Source organism: Genypterus blacodes, unplaced genomic scaffold, assembly GCF_046128005.1.
Source record: "Genypterus blacodes isolate CSIRO-AG114 ecotype Tasmania unplaced genomic scaffold, CSIRO-AGI_Gbla_v1 ptg000133l_1, whole genome shotgun sequence".
NCBI lineage: Eukaryota > Metazoa > Chordata > Actinopteri > Ophidiiformes > Ophidiidae > Genypterus > Genypterus blacodes.
In genome coordinates, this window is record NW_027466935.1 from 6,704,479 (window position 1) to 6,718,213 (window position 13,735).

At 44.4% G+C, this 13,735-nt stretch overlaps 2 protein-coding genes across 2 annotated transcripts in view; both read right to left on the reverse strand.

The window, feature by feature from the left end:
• Positions 1-1,389: 1,389 nt before the first annotated feature.
• On the reverse strand, positions 1,390-3,190 carry minar2 (membrane integral NOTCH2 associated receptor 2). Its single transcript, XM_076163643.1, has 3 exons — positions 3,044-3,190; positions 2,210-2,410; positions 1,390-1,584 (listed from the first exon to the last, which is right to left on the reverse strand). The coding sequence occupies exons 1-3, from the start codon at positions 3,188-3,190 to the stop codon at positions 1,390-1,392; spliced, it is 543 nt and encodes a 180-aa protein (XP_076019758.1).
• A 1,066-nt stretch (positions 3,191-4,256) lies between these two features.
• The window catches only part of slc12a2 (solute carrier family 12 member 2), a 42,252-nt gene continuing 32,773 nt past the window's right edge, over positions 4,257-13,735 (reverse strand). Inside the window, exons 21-27 of the mRNA XM_076164335.1 lie at positions 13,337-13,384; positions 11,311-11,433; positions 10,999-11,110; positions 9,936-10,022; positions 9,251-9,386; positions 9,011-9,078; positions 4,257-8,880 (exon numbers count right to left, since the gene is read on the reverse strand). Coding sequence (XP_076020450.1) covers positions 8,745-8,880; positions 9,011-9,078; positions 9,251-9,386; positions 9,936-10,022; positions 10,999-11,110; positions 11,311-11,433; positions 13,337-13,384 — 710 coding nt within the window. The 3' untranslated portion in view covers positions 4,257-8,744. The remainder of the gene's footprint in view (positions 8,881-9,010; positions 9,079-9,250; positions 9,387-9,935; positions 10,023-10,998; positions 11,111-11,310; positions 11,434-13,336; positions 13,385-13,735) is intronic.

The window sequence follows — 13,735 nt, forward strand, 5'->3', positions numbered from 1 at the left end:
GCCTGTAAAGCTTGCATCTGAATCAGGCTGCAGCTGTGAGGGAACATGAGCTGAGGACGCTGCATTGACCCGAGCTGAGGGTGGACACGCTGTTCCTGCCGCCATGCAACGACGTGATGTGGGGGGGAACGAGTGTGAAGACACGAAGCGACGCGAAGAAGGAAGTCAGAAACATCATGCGAGTGCGTATGCGTGTGTGTGTGCGTCCCTGCAGAGTGTGCACATCAGCAAGCTAAAGCCACGCAGGGCTCCATCCTTACCGCATCATCCCGCACTCCCAGCCTGCGCCGCCGCTCCATTTCTCAGCGGATCTGCTTCACCGGGAACCGCATCAGATCACGAACCGCCCGATTCTCCGCCTGCTTGGGCACTGAATCCCGGAGCTTTTTTTTTCCTGCTTCTTCCTCACATCGTTTTGAAACGATGCGCAACCTCGCTGCACCATCTACAACCACAACCCACTCCCACCCTCCTCCTCCTCCTCCTCCCTCTCTCCGTCTCTCTCTCTCTCTGCCAGCTCCTCCATCTGTCAGTCTGTGAACAGCATCCCTCCGCCAACAGGAAGAACCCTCCTGATCGTAGTGACCTGCACGCCCTTTGCCATAGCGCCACCCACAGGCTGCATTTGTACTCTTCTCTTTGCTAAAAAAATGACCTAATGGGTATTAAAGGGTAAATAACCTCGATTATAAAAATAGATGCAACAACATCACGACATAATTCCATGAACACACATTACAAACATTACATCATTACAAGATCTACTGTTAAATGTTAAAGAAATACTACTACTATACAAATAATAATAATAATAATAATAATAATAATAACAATAATAATTTTGATGACACTTCTCTTCCACACTGGGAAAATTCAATGTAGTTTCACAATTGTGCAGATATTTACATGTTTAAAATCGGATTGATTTGGAAAAATTCATAGGATAATCATGACATCATTTTATGTTAAAAACCCAATCTGAGCTCAGAGTTATTCATTGTAAGTATTACTACATTCAATGGAAGAATAAATGAAAGTGTGTATGAGTTTCATTTTTAATGTAAAATGCAAATAGAAAAGAAGAAAGAGTTCATTTACACCTGCAGTCATTGATGTTTGGCCACAATGAGGAAGAAGAACAAAACAAACTGACACCATTATGGAATAAACACACAGTGATCAATGGTTACCTGTATAAAAGTGAATAATGATTAAATGTGTAAATGTCTATAATGCATGCAGGTATGAATTGAAGGCTGAATAAATAAACAGGGATGAGATGTACAAGGTGTAAGATCCACTTTGAATGAAAAGATCTGAGCTGGTTTGGTGAACATTTCTGTCTATTACTGATCAGGGCAGAGTAAGAAATCGATTTTCTCACCTTTGCTATGGCGCACGAGGCTTTGCCACGACGACAGGCACTACGATGATGACGATGACTACGCAAACAGAGAAAATAACCAACAGGAGAATTTTACAAAGTGTTTTTCTTTTCTGTTCCGCTTCTTTCTTCTTTAGCAACGAGTCGAATCCTGGTGTGTAAAGCTCCTCCAGCCAGAAATCCAGATCCTTTGGACTCTTCTCTTCCTCCTGCAGAGAGACATAAGATTAGAGCTTCACCATATAAGGTATGTCAGGACAAAATCACTCCACCTCTGATGTAGACACAATCGTAGTTGCTTCTCCTTCTGCATATTTAAAGTCAGCTGACGTTTTCATACTCTGTAAACTAAATAATTCACACCACAACAATTTAGTCCAGCAGAGAAACAGCTGCACCAACATATAACATCAGCAAATTCATCGTCCTTTAACAGCAAGTGGTGAAATACATAATGAACTAATTTAACCCCTTAAAACTAACAGCCTCTCATAATTTACCAAACAAAACAGCTTTGACATTGTGACATTGACATTTGGCCTGTAAACAGACAAAGTTCATTCCCACAATGCCACTGGTGTGTGTGTGATGTCAGAGGTAAGGTGCTGGTCTCTGATAGGACAGAACTCATCACATACAGGAACGATGCTGTGATGGGCTGTTATAAACATTACTGACATCTAGTGGTGAAATGTGAGTGTAACAGCTGGTCTTTAGATACAGATGTTAACGTGAGTTTAGATTTAAAGTGAAATGCCACTATTCTCTCTCTCTCTCTCACACACACACACACATCTGATCAAACCCCTCCCCGCCCCCCCTGACCTTTAGGTAGTCCGCTAAATTGCCGTGAATCGTTTGTGTGTCGTAGTCCTGGACTGTCCAGGACGGCTTGTTCTTCTCGACGTCCTCTGAGTCCATAGTCCTTATGTCCATGAACAAGGGGTTCCTTTTAATGTTGGACTTTAAAGTGACCGGGGTGATGTGTTTCTCCAGATATCTGTCCACAAAGCCCACACGAGCGCCCTCTGGTGACGGAGGTGAGTTGGGATCAGTCAGGACTCTTCGGTCCCTCTGTAATAAAAAGGTCAACAGGAAGAAGTTGAAGATGTTTTGCTATAATTGGTACAGGAATTCAAACGTGTAGTTTATGGGAATTTACTAAACAATCTGCAAGACATGAAATACAGGAGAGCAATCAGCCCACAAGGAGACAGTGTACAAATGGAAGGATTAGGTCTGTGCCTGCTCTGTGTGGCATAGAGTCCAGCTAGAGTGCAGGATGCAATAACATCAGAGGGGAAGAAGACGACCTGCAGAAACATCTAGAACCTCCTGAACACTCAGAAGAGGAGCGGTCACATCCTGCATTAATAACAATAACGCTTGTAGATGCCACTTGTAAGGCCCGGCTCTAAGTGATGAGTCTCGTGGTGACGCAATAGCAACGCTGCCTGGCACAGCGTGGAAACGGGACACTGGATCAACCCGATCCTGCTGCAGGTTAGAAGAAGCTCTCCCTGTCCATCCCAGTAATAACTTCAATGCGGTCAACGTTTAAAGTGCCGTGGGCTAAATAGAACTGAGTGACTGAGCTGAAGTCCCCGGTGTTCCACAGACACACACACTGTCAGAGCTGAGGCTGAAGTCAAGTGGTACCTGGACGTAGACCCTGTTCTGCCAGTGGATCTGACTGGACATGACAGATCCAACCTGGAACATGCCATGGGTGGCAGGAAGCATCCCCACATCCAGCTGTAGGAACTTCCCGGGGTGATTGTTGTTGGGTAGAACGGAGATGTCCATCCTCACGCGCAGACTCCATCAGCCGGACTGGAGGCACGAACGCACAACGATGACGATCCTGCAAACTCAGTCATTATTCATCACGACACCGTGGATCACTTACATGCGTGCGTAAACCAACACCTGAGAGAGAGGGAGAGAGGGAGGGAGAGGGAGAGAGAGGGAGTGAGAGAGAGGTAGAGAGGGAGAAGGAGTAGAGTCCCAAATAATTCTCAAGTCAGTCTTAAGTCAGCAAAGTTTTGACTCGAGCAACATTTAGCTCAATCTTTTTTTCAAATTTTGTTTTCTTTCCAGCTTAGTGAGTATTTGACCTCTTCAGTTGTATCATTTATTATTGGTGAGCTCCATTAGTTTGTTTCTGTTTTAGCAGTTTTGCATTTCAAGGAGTCAGTCAGTCAGTCACACACTCTCTCTCTCAATCCCACCCAGCCGTTTGTGGAGAGGGAATCTCTTGGAATTGCGTCTCCTGAGGATTCTTCCTTCTTTCCTAATACATTTTGGTGTTCTTTGGAGTTTTTCCTCGTCTTCCTAGAGAGCTTTGGGCGGGTTCGGGAATTTTCCTGACGCATCTGTAAAGCCCTTTGAAACATTGTGTGCTATTGAGCTTACAAACCATTATGTTGTGCCACAAGAGGAGGAGCTGCTGCTTTAGGAGACAATGAAAACTTGAAAAAAATGATTGTTCAGGGAAACTAGATCAATAACAGTGCTTTCCTATAAATTGTAGGAGTTTCAGATATTTGGCATTTGTAGGCCTTTAGATAGAGTTTTGGTTTTTCCTCAACAGCACAAAGACAGTTTTTCAAGTTTTTCGCTCAGGTTGCTAATGAAAGCAACCTCATGTCAACATTGATTTTCCATTCCATTTCACCGCAACATTGTTTCAACCATTTCACATTAGGCCGCGTCAGCCACCACGAAGTAAAAGGACATTAAGCCATGAAAAATATTATTCTTTCAGGGTCAAAGGTCATTAGAAAACACTCAGTGACCTCGTTTAGTCCATCTGTTTTGTTCCAATCCTGAAAAAGCGACAAGAAAAACAAAAGGACCAAGTGAAATGAGACTGATTTCATTCATTTATTGCAAGTACAAAGTATTGGTAATCATACATGTTAAAATGTTAGAAAAAAAGCATATCTGTGACTGATAACAGTATCAAAACACAACTGCTTCACCCGGCTGCTACATTCCATCCACGTGTGTGTGAACGCAGCACTACACTGCTAAACCGCTTTAGTGAGATTTGATAAAGGATAAAAGCATAAAATGAAAGAGAGAGGAAAAAAAACAACTAAAAACACTAAATCTGTTTAAAATCAACAAAAGCAATAAAACCAAAAGAAAAATCAACATGCAATTAACTTAACAACCAAAACTGAAATATCCAAGAAAGACACTCAGAGAAAAAAAACTCTAAACTAAAATAAATATATCTCCCTATATTAAATTTGACATTATTCCACTCTATTATTTTATGGCATTAGACTACTGAGTTTATTTACAGTTTGACTTTCGTGAGTGATTCAGATGTGTTGTGACATTCGTTTCAACTTTTGTCCATCGTGGTGCTTTTACACCCAACGGGATGAAGAGCTGAAGAGGAGCGAAAGGGCTTTGGCAAGAATTATACATGGAGCACGCCACGCGATGGAACGAGCCGTGAAGCGTGTGGATTCTGAATCGAACAATGAGACGATGATGAAGAAAAAACACAAACACCATTTAGTTTTTTTTTTAGAAGTTTGACAGGATTTTTTGTTTCATTTAATGTATATTAAGGACAAATAACCCCTCCAGGCTGGACACTTATATGTGTGTATATATATTTATATATATAGGCTTACATATGTACTTATTATACAAATATAGAATAACCCGTGTTGTCGTTGTGGTTGATGTTTCTTTCCAACAGTAAGGAAAGGTTCATGATTCACAGCAGCCCACTCACTCAAACCGTTTCACTCGAAGCAAACTCATTCAGTTATAGCGTGCAATACCACCCTCAAGGCCGGATCTAGATTCGATGTTAACCGCAAAACCCTGGAGACGATTCGTAGCGTCGACAAGAAAACCGACGCTTACAAAAAAAAGGGGGGGGTGGAGTGTTTGAGCGGCTTCGTACACCGCCGACGTCATCACGGACTTCACCAAAGAACTCAATGAAATGCTCCTGGATCGTCACCATCTGTGAGTGGAATCAGAGGCGGTCTTAAGGTGTTCCGGTGCAGCATAAGGGTCGGGGGGGGGGGGATTTCTATGGAGGGCCGACGCTAAACCCTGGTGGGGACGCAAGTGTGTAACGTTCCAAAATGACACAAAGTACATTAAGCGTGTGGCATGTAAAGGTTTAACATCCCCCCCCCTAACCCCAAATCACCCTTTTTTTAATTCAGCACAAGCAGTTATCTTTTCATTTCACTCCTCAGCCCCCAAACATGATTACGTCACACATGTGGACAGTAACACAACACTGCATGTGCATGTGTGTGTGTATACTGTGTTCTTATATACACATGGAACACCTCAGCCACATACAGAACATGTACGAGTGTGTTCTCCACATTCTGCAGCTGAAGTTTACACACACACACTCATCATGGTTGGGTGATACGACACACACACACACACGCGCACACACCACGCTTCACTGCTCAGCTCCTGTTATCTACACTCTTCCCATAAATAAGAATGGAAGACAAACTATGAATACCAACTCCTAGTGTTCATTACTATACAGTACATTCATCTAACCTAAGCATTGTGTCACATTCATCTTTTAAAATTGCATATAGAATATATGGAAAGGATGAGCTAAAATGGAAAACTGCAGGTTTTTCTCGGGGGGGGGGGGGGTAAAAGCGGAGACGTTTAAAAAAAAGAACCCTGTTTCCATTCCGTTGGTTTGTGGCAGTTTCTAATCTAAACCCATAAATCCAGCAGCTGTTAGATGTGTGTGTTATTAGGGGGGGGAACAGCTTTGGTACACACTAACTGTGGATTCAGGAACGATCCACTGTGAGCTCTGCAGTATTCTGTCTCAGTAACAGCAGGGGGCAGTGTGGTGTAGTCATGGAGATTCATATTTTAGGGTCATGTGCTCTTTGACTAAAGAGGACGACAGAGGCGCTAAATGCTGCTGTCGCTCCCTCTGGAGGCGGAGACCTTTAACCTTCAACCTTTGGGTCAGGGCCAACGTTTCCTGATATGGGAGCAGGTCGTTTTCCATCAGTTGGGATTAGGAAAATCTGATTTGCTGAACTGACAAGATGACTCGTTGTGACAGCTATCTTGTGAAAATGTGAGTGGGGAATTTGTGTCAAACGGTAGAATACCACGTTTGATTAATGTCAGATTTTAGGATGAAAGTTGATTGAATAGAAGCCTCTTCAAGAAGAAACTTGTCATCAACTTGTGATCAGTCTAATTTATGATCGACTCGGTGTGTGGAGTCAAGAGAGAGAATTTGGTCTCACGTTTCTGTCACAGTCAGTTTGCTGCAGTCTGGTCCTACTACTTTGAAACAGAAGCTACTTTGAAACAGAAGCTACTTTGAAACAGAAGCTACAGACTTGTTTATTCCAAAATTTTAAGTCATTCAGCTACAAGCTCCTGAGAGGAAGTGGCCAACTAACAAAAATGTCCAATTTACTGGAAAAGCTAAACGGTACCGTCAAGCTACTGAAACAACAGCTGAGTTAGTACCTGAGCTACTCGTAGCTTGTAAATCCCAAACACCGAGTACGTGCCCATCATCATAACCGCTCTCTAAGGATTGTGAACTTTTGGTTTTTGGGGAGACAGGCTGTTACGTCTCATCTCTGCCTCTTGGGCGCAGTGCAGCACGTTTCCTCCTCTGTGTGCTTCAGTGTCTGCTTCTCCTGTAGTCACTCTCTAAACGCAGAGGCTGCAGACTGGCTGAGAGGATTCACTTAAAACATTGATTTGGGCACTAACATCTGAATATAACTCACTCACCCTCAATGAGGATCAAGTATTCTCTGGTATAAGTGGGAATAAATGTTTGTAACGATGAAACGATCTGTACACTCTTCTGAAACCGGCTCCATACTCAAACCAATCCAGTGCAGCCGATACAGAAAGCAAAAAAGGGTGCGGGCGTCTTAACCGGGCCCCAAACGCGAGCCCAGCCTTTTCACGTGAAGGAGTGTAAAGGCTTTATTACACAAACTACAGCAACACAAGCTCATATATGCATAGAGGTATATCTTTACTCAGCTTCCGACACATTCTAATGCCACCTTCTTCCCCGTTCGAAGCTTTTTTTTTTTGAACATCCAGGCTGTGTGACGCGAAAAGCAGCTGTCCATCAGACAAGCCAGACAGACAAGTGTGAGCGCTAAAGTCTTCTACTCCAGAGCTAAAGGTCTTCATCATCAATTTACAGCAACAAAGTGAAAGGAAGCCAATGGAGTCATGAGGGATTAGGGGGGGAGGGGCACTTGAAATGGAAAGACATTTAAAGCGTATTCGAGTCAAAACACTTGCTGAAGGAGCGTCGTGTTAATGGATCACCGTCAATCAATCATCCAGCCAGTATGGCTTATACGAGAAAAGGAACTAATGACAATCGTTGGTTTAGCGTTAAGGCAAAAGGATTTCGTTTTTTCGGGGGGAGGGGGGGCAAAAACACTTTAGCGGGTCCAATCAGAAACCGGCTTCACATCTTTTTCATTTCCAACAAACAGGAAATCATCATTTCATCTTAAATATAAGACCCATACACAGTTCAGGCGCCATTCAGCTGCACCTAAACGCTATAGTGTGTGTTTGTGTTGACGTAACAGTATATCTGAGGTTTTTAAGAAGGGAGACTCTACAAAAAAACCTGGACGACCAAAAAAAAACTAAAAACATGATTAGGAGAAGAGAGAAACGACTCGATTGGTTCATAAAGGTTTGTATTCGTACGGCTGCGCTCGCACGAACACAGCTCACCGGCGAGAACAAAAACAAAACGGAATCACATTTAAAACTCTAAAAAGGTAACAAACCTATTATTCCTCATTGTCAATCTGGACAGAGATCAATTATTCCATCTGATTTAAGTGGAAGGCACATCCGTAAAGGCTTCACAAGGTGTTTCTTAGCATTCTCGCAGGCTTTCTCTCCCAACGGAAAAAAAAGGAAACACAAAAAAGGTGATTATTGCTGCGTCACACAAATATAAAAACTGGCTGAATTAAACCCGACGAGTATGACATCAAGAGTTTACCAAAGAACAGCAATATTAACGAGGATGTGAACATTGTGCACAGCTACTTTAGAGCCAAACAAATGGAATAGAATTGGTGTGAGCAAACCTTTCTTCTTCTTCTTTCTCGCCCCCATTCTCACTTCCTTAGTCATTATGAATGTTACTATCTTTACTCCCATTGATGGCTGCGTTTCTGCTGTCCCTGTGTGTGTGTGTGTGTGTGTGTGGGGTGCACCTTAGAGTTGGACTGGTTTGGGATGTGTGTGTGTATGTGTGTATAGGTCTGCTCCCACACCCAGACTGTGGATGTGAGCTTTAAAAACGTGTGTGTGTGTTTTAGGAGTAGAAGGTGAGGACGCTCTGGTGGTTGCCGCGGACCAGCAGGATGGGTGGCAGGTCCTTGGACAGAGCCTCCAGCCAGGACATGTACAGAGCGCTGGACACGGCTCCCTTCCTGGCCAAGGGCAGGCTCCTGCAGGGAGAGGGAGAGGGAGAGGGAGAGTCAATCCAGATTCAGGTGGCGTTTCCATTTGATGGATTCTGATCAAATCCTCTCCACATTTACACACACACACACACACACACACAGTAAGTGGGCTTACATGACGATGAGGTTGGCTGTGCTTGAGTGCTCCTTCAGAAGCTCGTTCAGTCTGATCTGACGGTTTGTCTGAAAATGAAAGCAAACAGATTATGAATTAGATATCTTGCATTTAAAAAAAGTTCCTCTTAACTGGACTCTGCTGCCTTCTGATTGGCTCCAGGTGGGCCGGGCGGTGGTTTCATGTTTCCTCTGTTCATTACATAATCAATAACTGTGAGTGGACGTGCGGCATGCTGACCTTAGCGCGGTAGAGCTCCAGCTCGTTGTCAGTGATCCTCCAGGGTTCGCTGTTCTTCAACATCTCGGCAGCTTCCTGCTCCATGTCGTCCTCCTTCAGCCGATACGGCTCGATCAGCTCCTCGAAGGCAGCCACGCTGGGGGACAGCAGGGATTAGAGCGCCATCAGGTTAAAGCTCTTTCCACACACAGACCAGAAGGGGGCAGCATTGATTCACTCTTTCAGTGCCGAGTGCTGCGTCACACTCTCTGTTTGCCTGGATTGCTTGTGGAGCCGACTGCAAAATGTTTCCATTGCGTCTTCCTCCGAGAACTCCATCGGTGCTCATCTAAGTCACCGCCGCTCTAATGTCCAATTTCAAAACGTACTCATTAAGCACTTATAGCAGATTTATCCAAATTGCTACCACTCTGGGGTTGAGCTGCCTCCATTATAACAAACTGGCCCCGTTTTTCTCAGGAAAGAGCTAATTCGTGTTCTCCGGTCACAAATGGAGCTGAAGCGCATTCACAGTGTGGACAATGACTCAGTAGAGTATTGAGTGCGCGAGTGTTTTGGTCTAACCTCTGTTGAAGTATACTTGGGGCCTTTTAGAGAGATGATGTGGTTACACTGCAGCCCGGGTGGCTGGCTGTAACAGTCTTGGAGGGACGGACAGACACTGGAAAGGAGGAAGAACACTTACTGCTCCTTCTTGGGCTTGGTGTTTATGTCTCCCAGCACGTTGATGTCCGAGAAATCGATCCTGAACTTGCTCAGCAGAGTTGCCATCCTTCATGAAGGAAAGGAAAACATGGAGAAGAGCTTGTGAGACTTTTTGTACATCGGCGAGTTTTAGATGCGACGACCACAGGATGGTCCCCTGCGAAGGCCGGAGGTCAAAGGTCAAGAGTTTGTGAGAAGAGGGAATGTTCTATTTACGACACTCATTTCCTTTAGCTTTCGTTTCAGACACGCCGAGTGCTTTTAGCGATGTGTCTCTCCGAAGGGCACACACACACACACACACACACACACACGTATCGCAGTCTGCTTCCTCGTAAAGAGAAACAAATGAAGAGGGAAGTGTGTAGTTAGCACTCAGGTCGGAGTCCTGTGTGCAAGCTGATCTGTGTATAAAGCCGACACCGGGCTAATTATATCCAACAGGAGACAGAGACAGACGGACAGAGACAGACAGAAAGAGGGAGAGACAGACAGAGAGAGGCAGACAGACGGACGGATGGACAGAGAGTGCGTCGTGTGAATATGGACTTAACAGATGGAAACTAAAGCTGATTGGTGGAGGCACTAATGACAGAGACCGGCATAAATAACCACTTCTCATCAAAGACTAATGGCTCTAATGGACCACTAACCACGTGGACAAGATGAAGAGGAGCCTCATTTAAAGTGCTTTCTGACTGGTTTAGTTATTAGCAACAAATGTAATTTACAGAAGATGACTGCTGGCTGTTTCCTACAGCAGCCGTCACCTTTACACGGACGGTCAAGCAGCTTTTACTTCATATGATGCCGTTATGTTAAGCTGCAAAGAGTCAAGTTAAGAGCATTTCTTCTTTTTAATATTTAGAGGCACAACTGAAAATGTGTTTAATGTTCTTAATTAATGTATTTGTGGTTGGAGGCGCAATGAATGAATCAAAAATAGATGCATGAATGAATTGGACTGTATATTAACTTTATACTAACTAAAGTGTAAACGGCAGATAACGTTCGACTCAAAGAAGGACGTTGCGGTGACTTACGCTCGGCGGTCGTGGTCGATCCTGTTGATTTTGCCTCCGATGAAGACGCGGATCTTGCAGTCCTTCCACCGTTTCTTGTTGGTCAGCAGGTAGGGGATCAGCAGGGTCAGACCTGGAGGGGACACATGGAACACGTGCTCAACACACTCCTGGGGTAGGATGATGCAGAATTGTACAGTTCGCTGTACAATTCTGCATCATTATCCACCACCATATGCCTTTTTCTCAGAGAAGGTATTGTAATATAGGGCTCATCTTATATAAAAGGACCGAGTGATGAGCTACGCATCAGCATTTGTCTCCCATCCTCACCGCCATCATCAAACAGCCACCAGACGTCCACTGTGCCCTTCCCTTGTTTCTTCTGGAACTGCTGGCCGGCCTCCAGCAGCCTCTGGTCAGATACGTTCAGCGGGGTGGTCGGGCTCTTCTTGTCTGAGCAGAAAAGAAAACACCAACGCAGGGGAAAACTCATTTACACAGCCAGATAAAACAGGAATCGGCCATTGTGATTTGATTTAGCAGTCGTTTGATGTTAGGTTGTGTGCGAGCGTTTAGGAAAAACTCCATTCAAACCAGTTTCAATAGACAGAGAAAGAAAGCGGTTTGTCCGCACTGTTAATGTTGCAGGCAGTGTTTCCCCTCTACATTCGCTTAAGGAAGTGTGGCTATTTTGGGGCCTGCAAGTTTAGGGATCATTAAAGATTCCTTTACCAAAAGAAGCAGGAACCCCTAAGTTACATATTAAAGTTTAGGGAGCTTTATCTTCTCTTGGAGTGATTGGGCTGTCTGGGATCTGTTGACATGCGAGAATGTAAAGGCCAGACGCTGTATGTGATATTGGCTTTTCAAAATAAACTTACCTTAAACTTCCTGAACTTATTTTACTTCCTACTTCAAGTACTCTGACGGTTCAGGATCTGCTGGTGAATGCCTCCGATTGGTCAGACACACCCTTCCCCAAGCAGACAACTACCATTTTGTCGTACATCTCACTACTTTTACTGCCGCTGTGCATTACACATAACCTGAGTCAGCACTGAGGAAAAAAAAAAGAAGCACTGCAGACAGAATTTGCACAAATGCAAAGCAGAAGCTCGCTGAAGGAGCCACCCAGTCCCTCCTCAGGATAATTAAGGGTTAAATCCTTCCTAATGCAGTCATTTTCATTCTAAAATTTAGATACAATGTGTGTGCTTTCTTTGATTTAAAAAACAAACTTAAGAATCGATTCACAGTTGAGTCCAGATTCGAAGATTCAAAGTTGTACACAAATCCTAAATGCGGGCGTTGGGATGCACTTTGGACTGTCTCGTCTCTAAGGAAAGAAGGAGCTTGGAGCGCCGCATGTCGTCTGCAGTGTTGGTGAGTCATAGTGCAGCAGTGCTCTAACTAGTGAATACGTTTAGCAGCTTCTCTTCCTGCATCCCAGCCTCTTGAACAGAATACGTTTACAGCAGTGCACAAGTTATTTATAGGTCTTTAAAAAAAAATTCCCTTTCCACGCAACAATATTCCTTCTTATTTTTGAGCAATTTAATGTTGCCGATTAGGTGATGCTGCTTTTTATATCCGTCTTTGGGACACAAGTGGGATAAGGCACAATTTAAGTTCAAATGGCTTTTTACAAACCAATCGGATCGGGGCAAATTATCCCCAAGTGTGTTTCTGGTCAGTCTAAAATATTGAACCTGTGAGGAGCACTAGCTCGAGGGGTTTTTATGTCCTCATCGGGGAAACACTGTGCAGCAAACGGACATGAAGAGAAGCAGTGAGACGTTCGGGAGTCGGGCTGAAAACATTAAAACCACACGTGTTTTCATCCTGGAAAAGAAGAACACTGCAGACAAACTGTCACCTCCAGAGAGAAGCAGCAGCAGCCAGAGAGACTAGAGACAGTTTGGAGGAAACAAGAGAGTCGGCGCACACACACACACACACACACACACACACACGCGCGCGCGCGCGCGGGCGGGCAAACACACACACACGCACATAAGTTAAGGCACCATCACACACAGCTTCAGAAAACTGCTGCAGAGCTACAAGCCGGAGACTGTTAACTGACAGCAGAGGGGGAAGAGAGGAGAAGACGAGACGTTATTCCAACAGCCAGCTAGCTTGTGGGCCGGAAACACGGAACAAAGAGGGTCAGACACGAGACAGAGACAGCAGGGCGCAGGAGGAATTCAAAGATGAAGTGATAGAAACAGATGAGAGAGAGAGGGAGGATAAGAGGAGCGGAGCAGGACACGGAGCATAAACAAAGACGAATCAGAGAGAAAGGGCAGAGCAGATTTAAAAAGGGACCCAATAATAATAATATTGGACTTCATGCCTTTTTTCAACAGGGGCTGAGTTGGAGCTTTGCCGTCATCGTCGTCATCTGGGAGACAAGAGAGAGAGAGAGAGAAAAAGATTCTGTTTCATTGTCTGCTGCAATCAGAAAGGTCATTCATCATTGCAGAGAGAGCGTGACATCACCATCGCAACCACACAAGACTTTATACTTCAAAAACAAATGCGTGGCCACATGGGGGTGCTATTGGTTCAGATCTGGGGGGAAAAAAGCAACACTTGTTCCTTCACCCTGTCAAAAGTTCCACCAAATTTTTTTTTCCAGGAAATTTCAAAAACAGTACAGAAAACCGACACGACTTCAGAGGGACCTTACAGGGAAGTGTTAGGAGATCAAGTATGTGAGCAACTTCACGTGTAGACACGGACTGAATGCTTA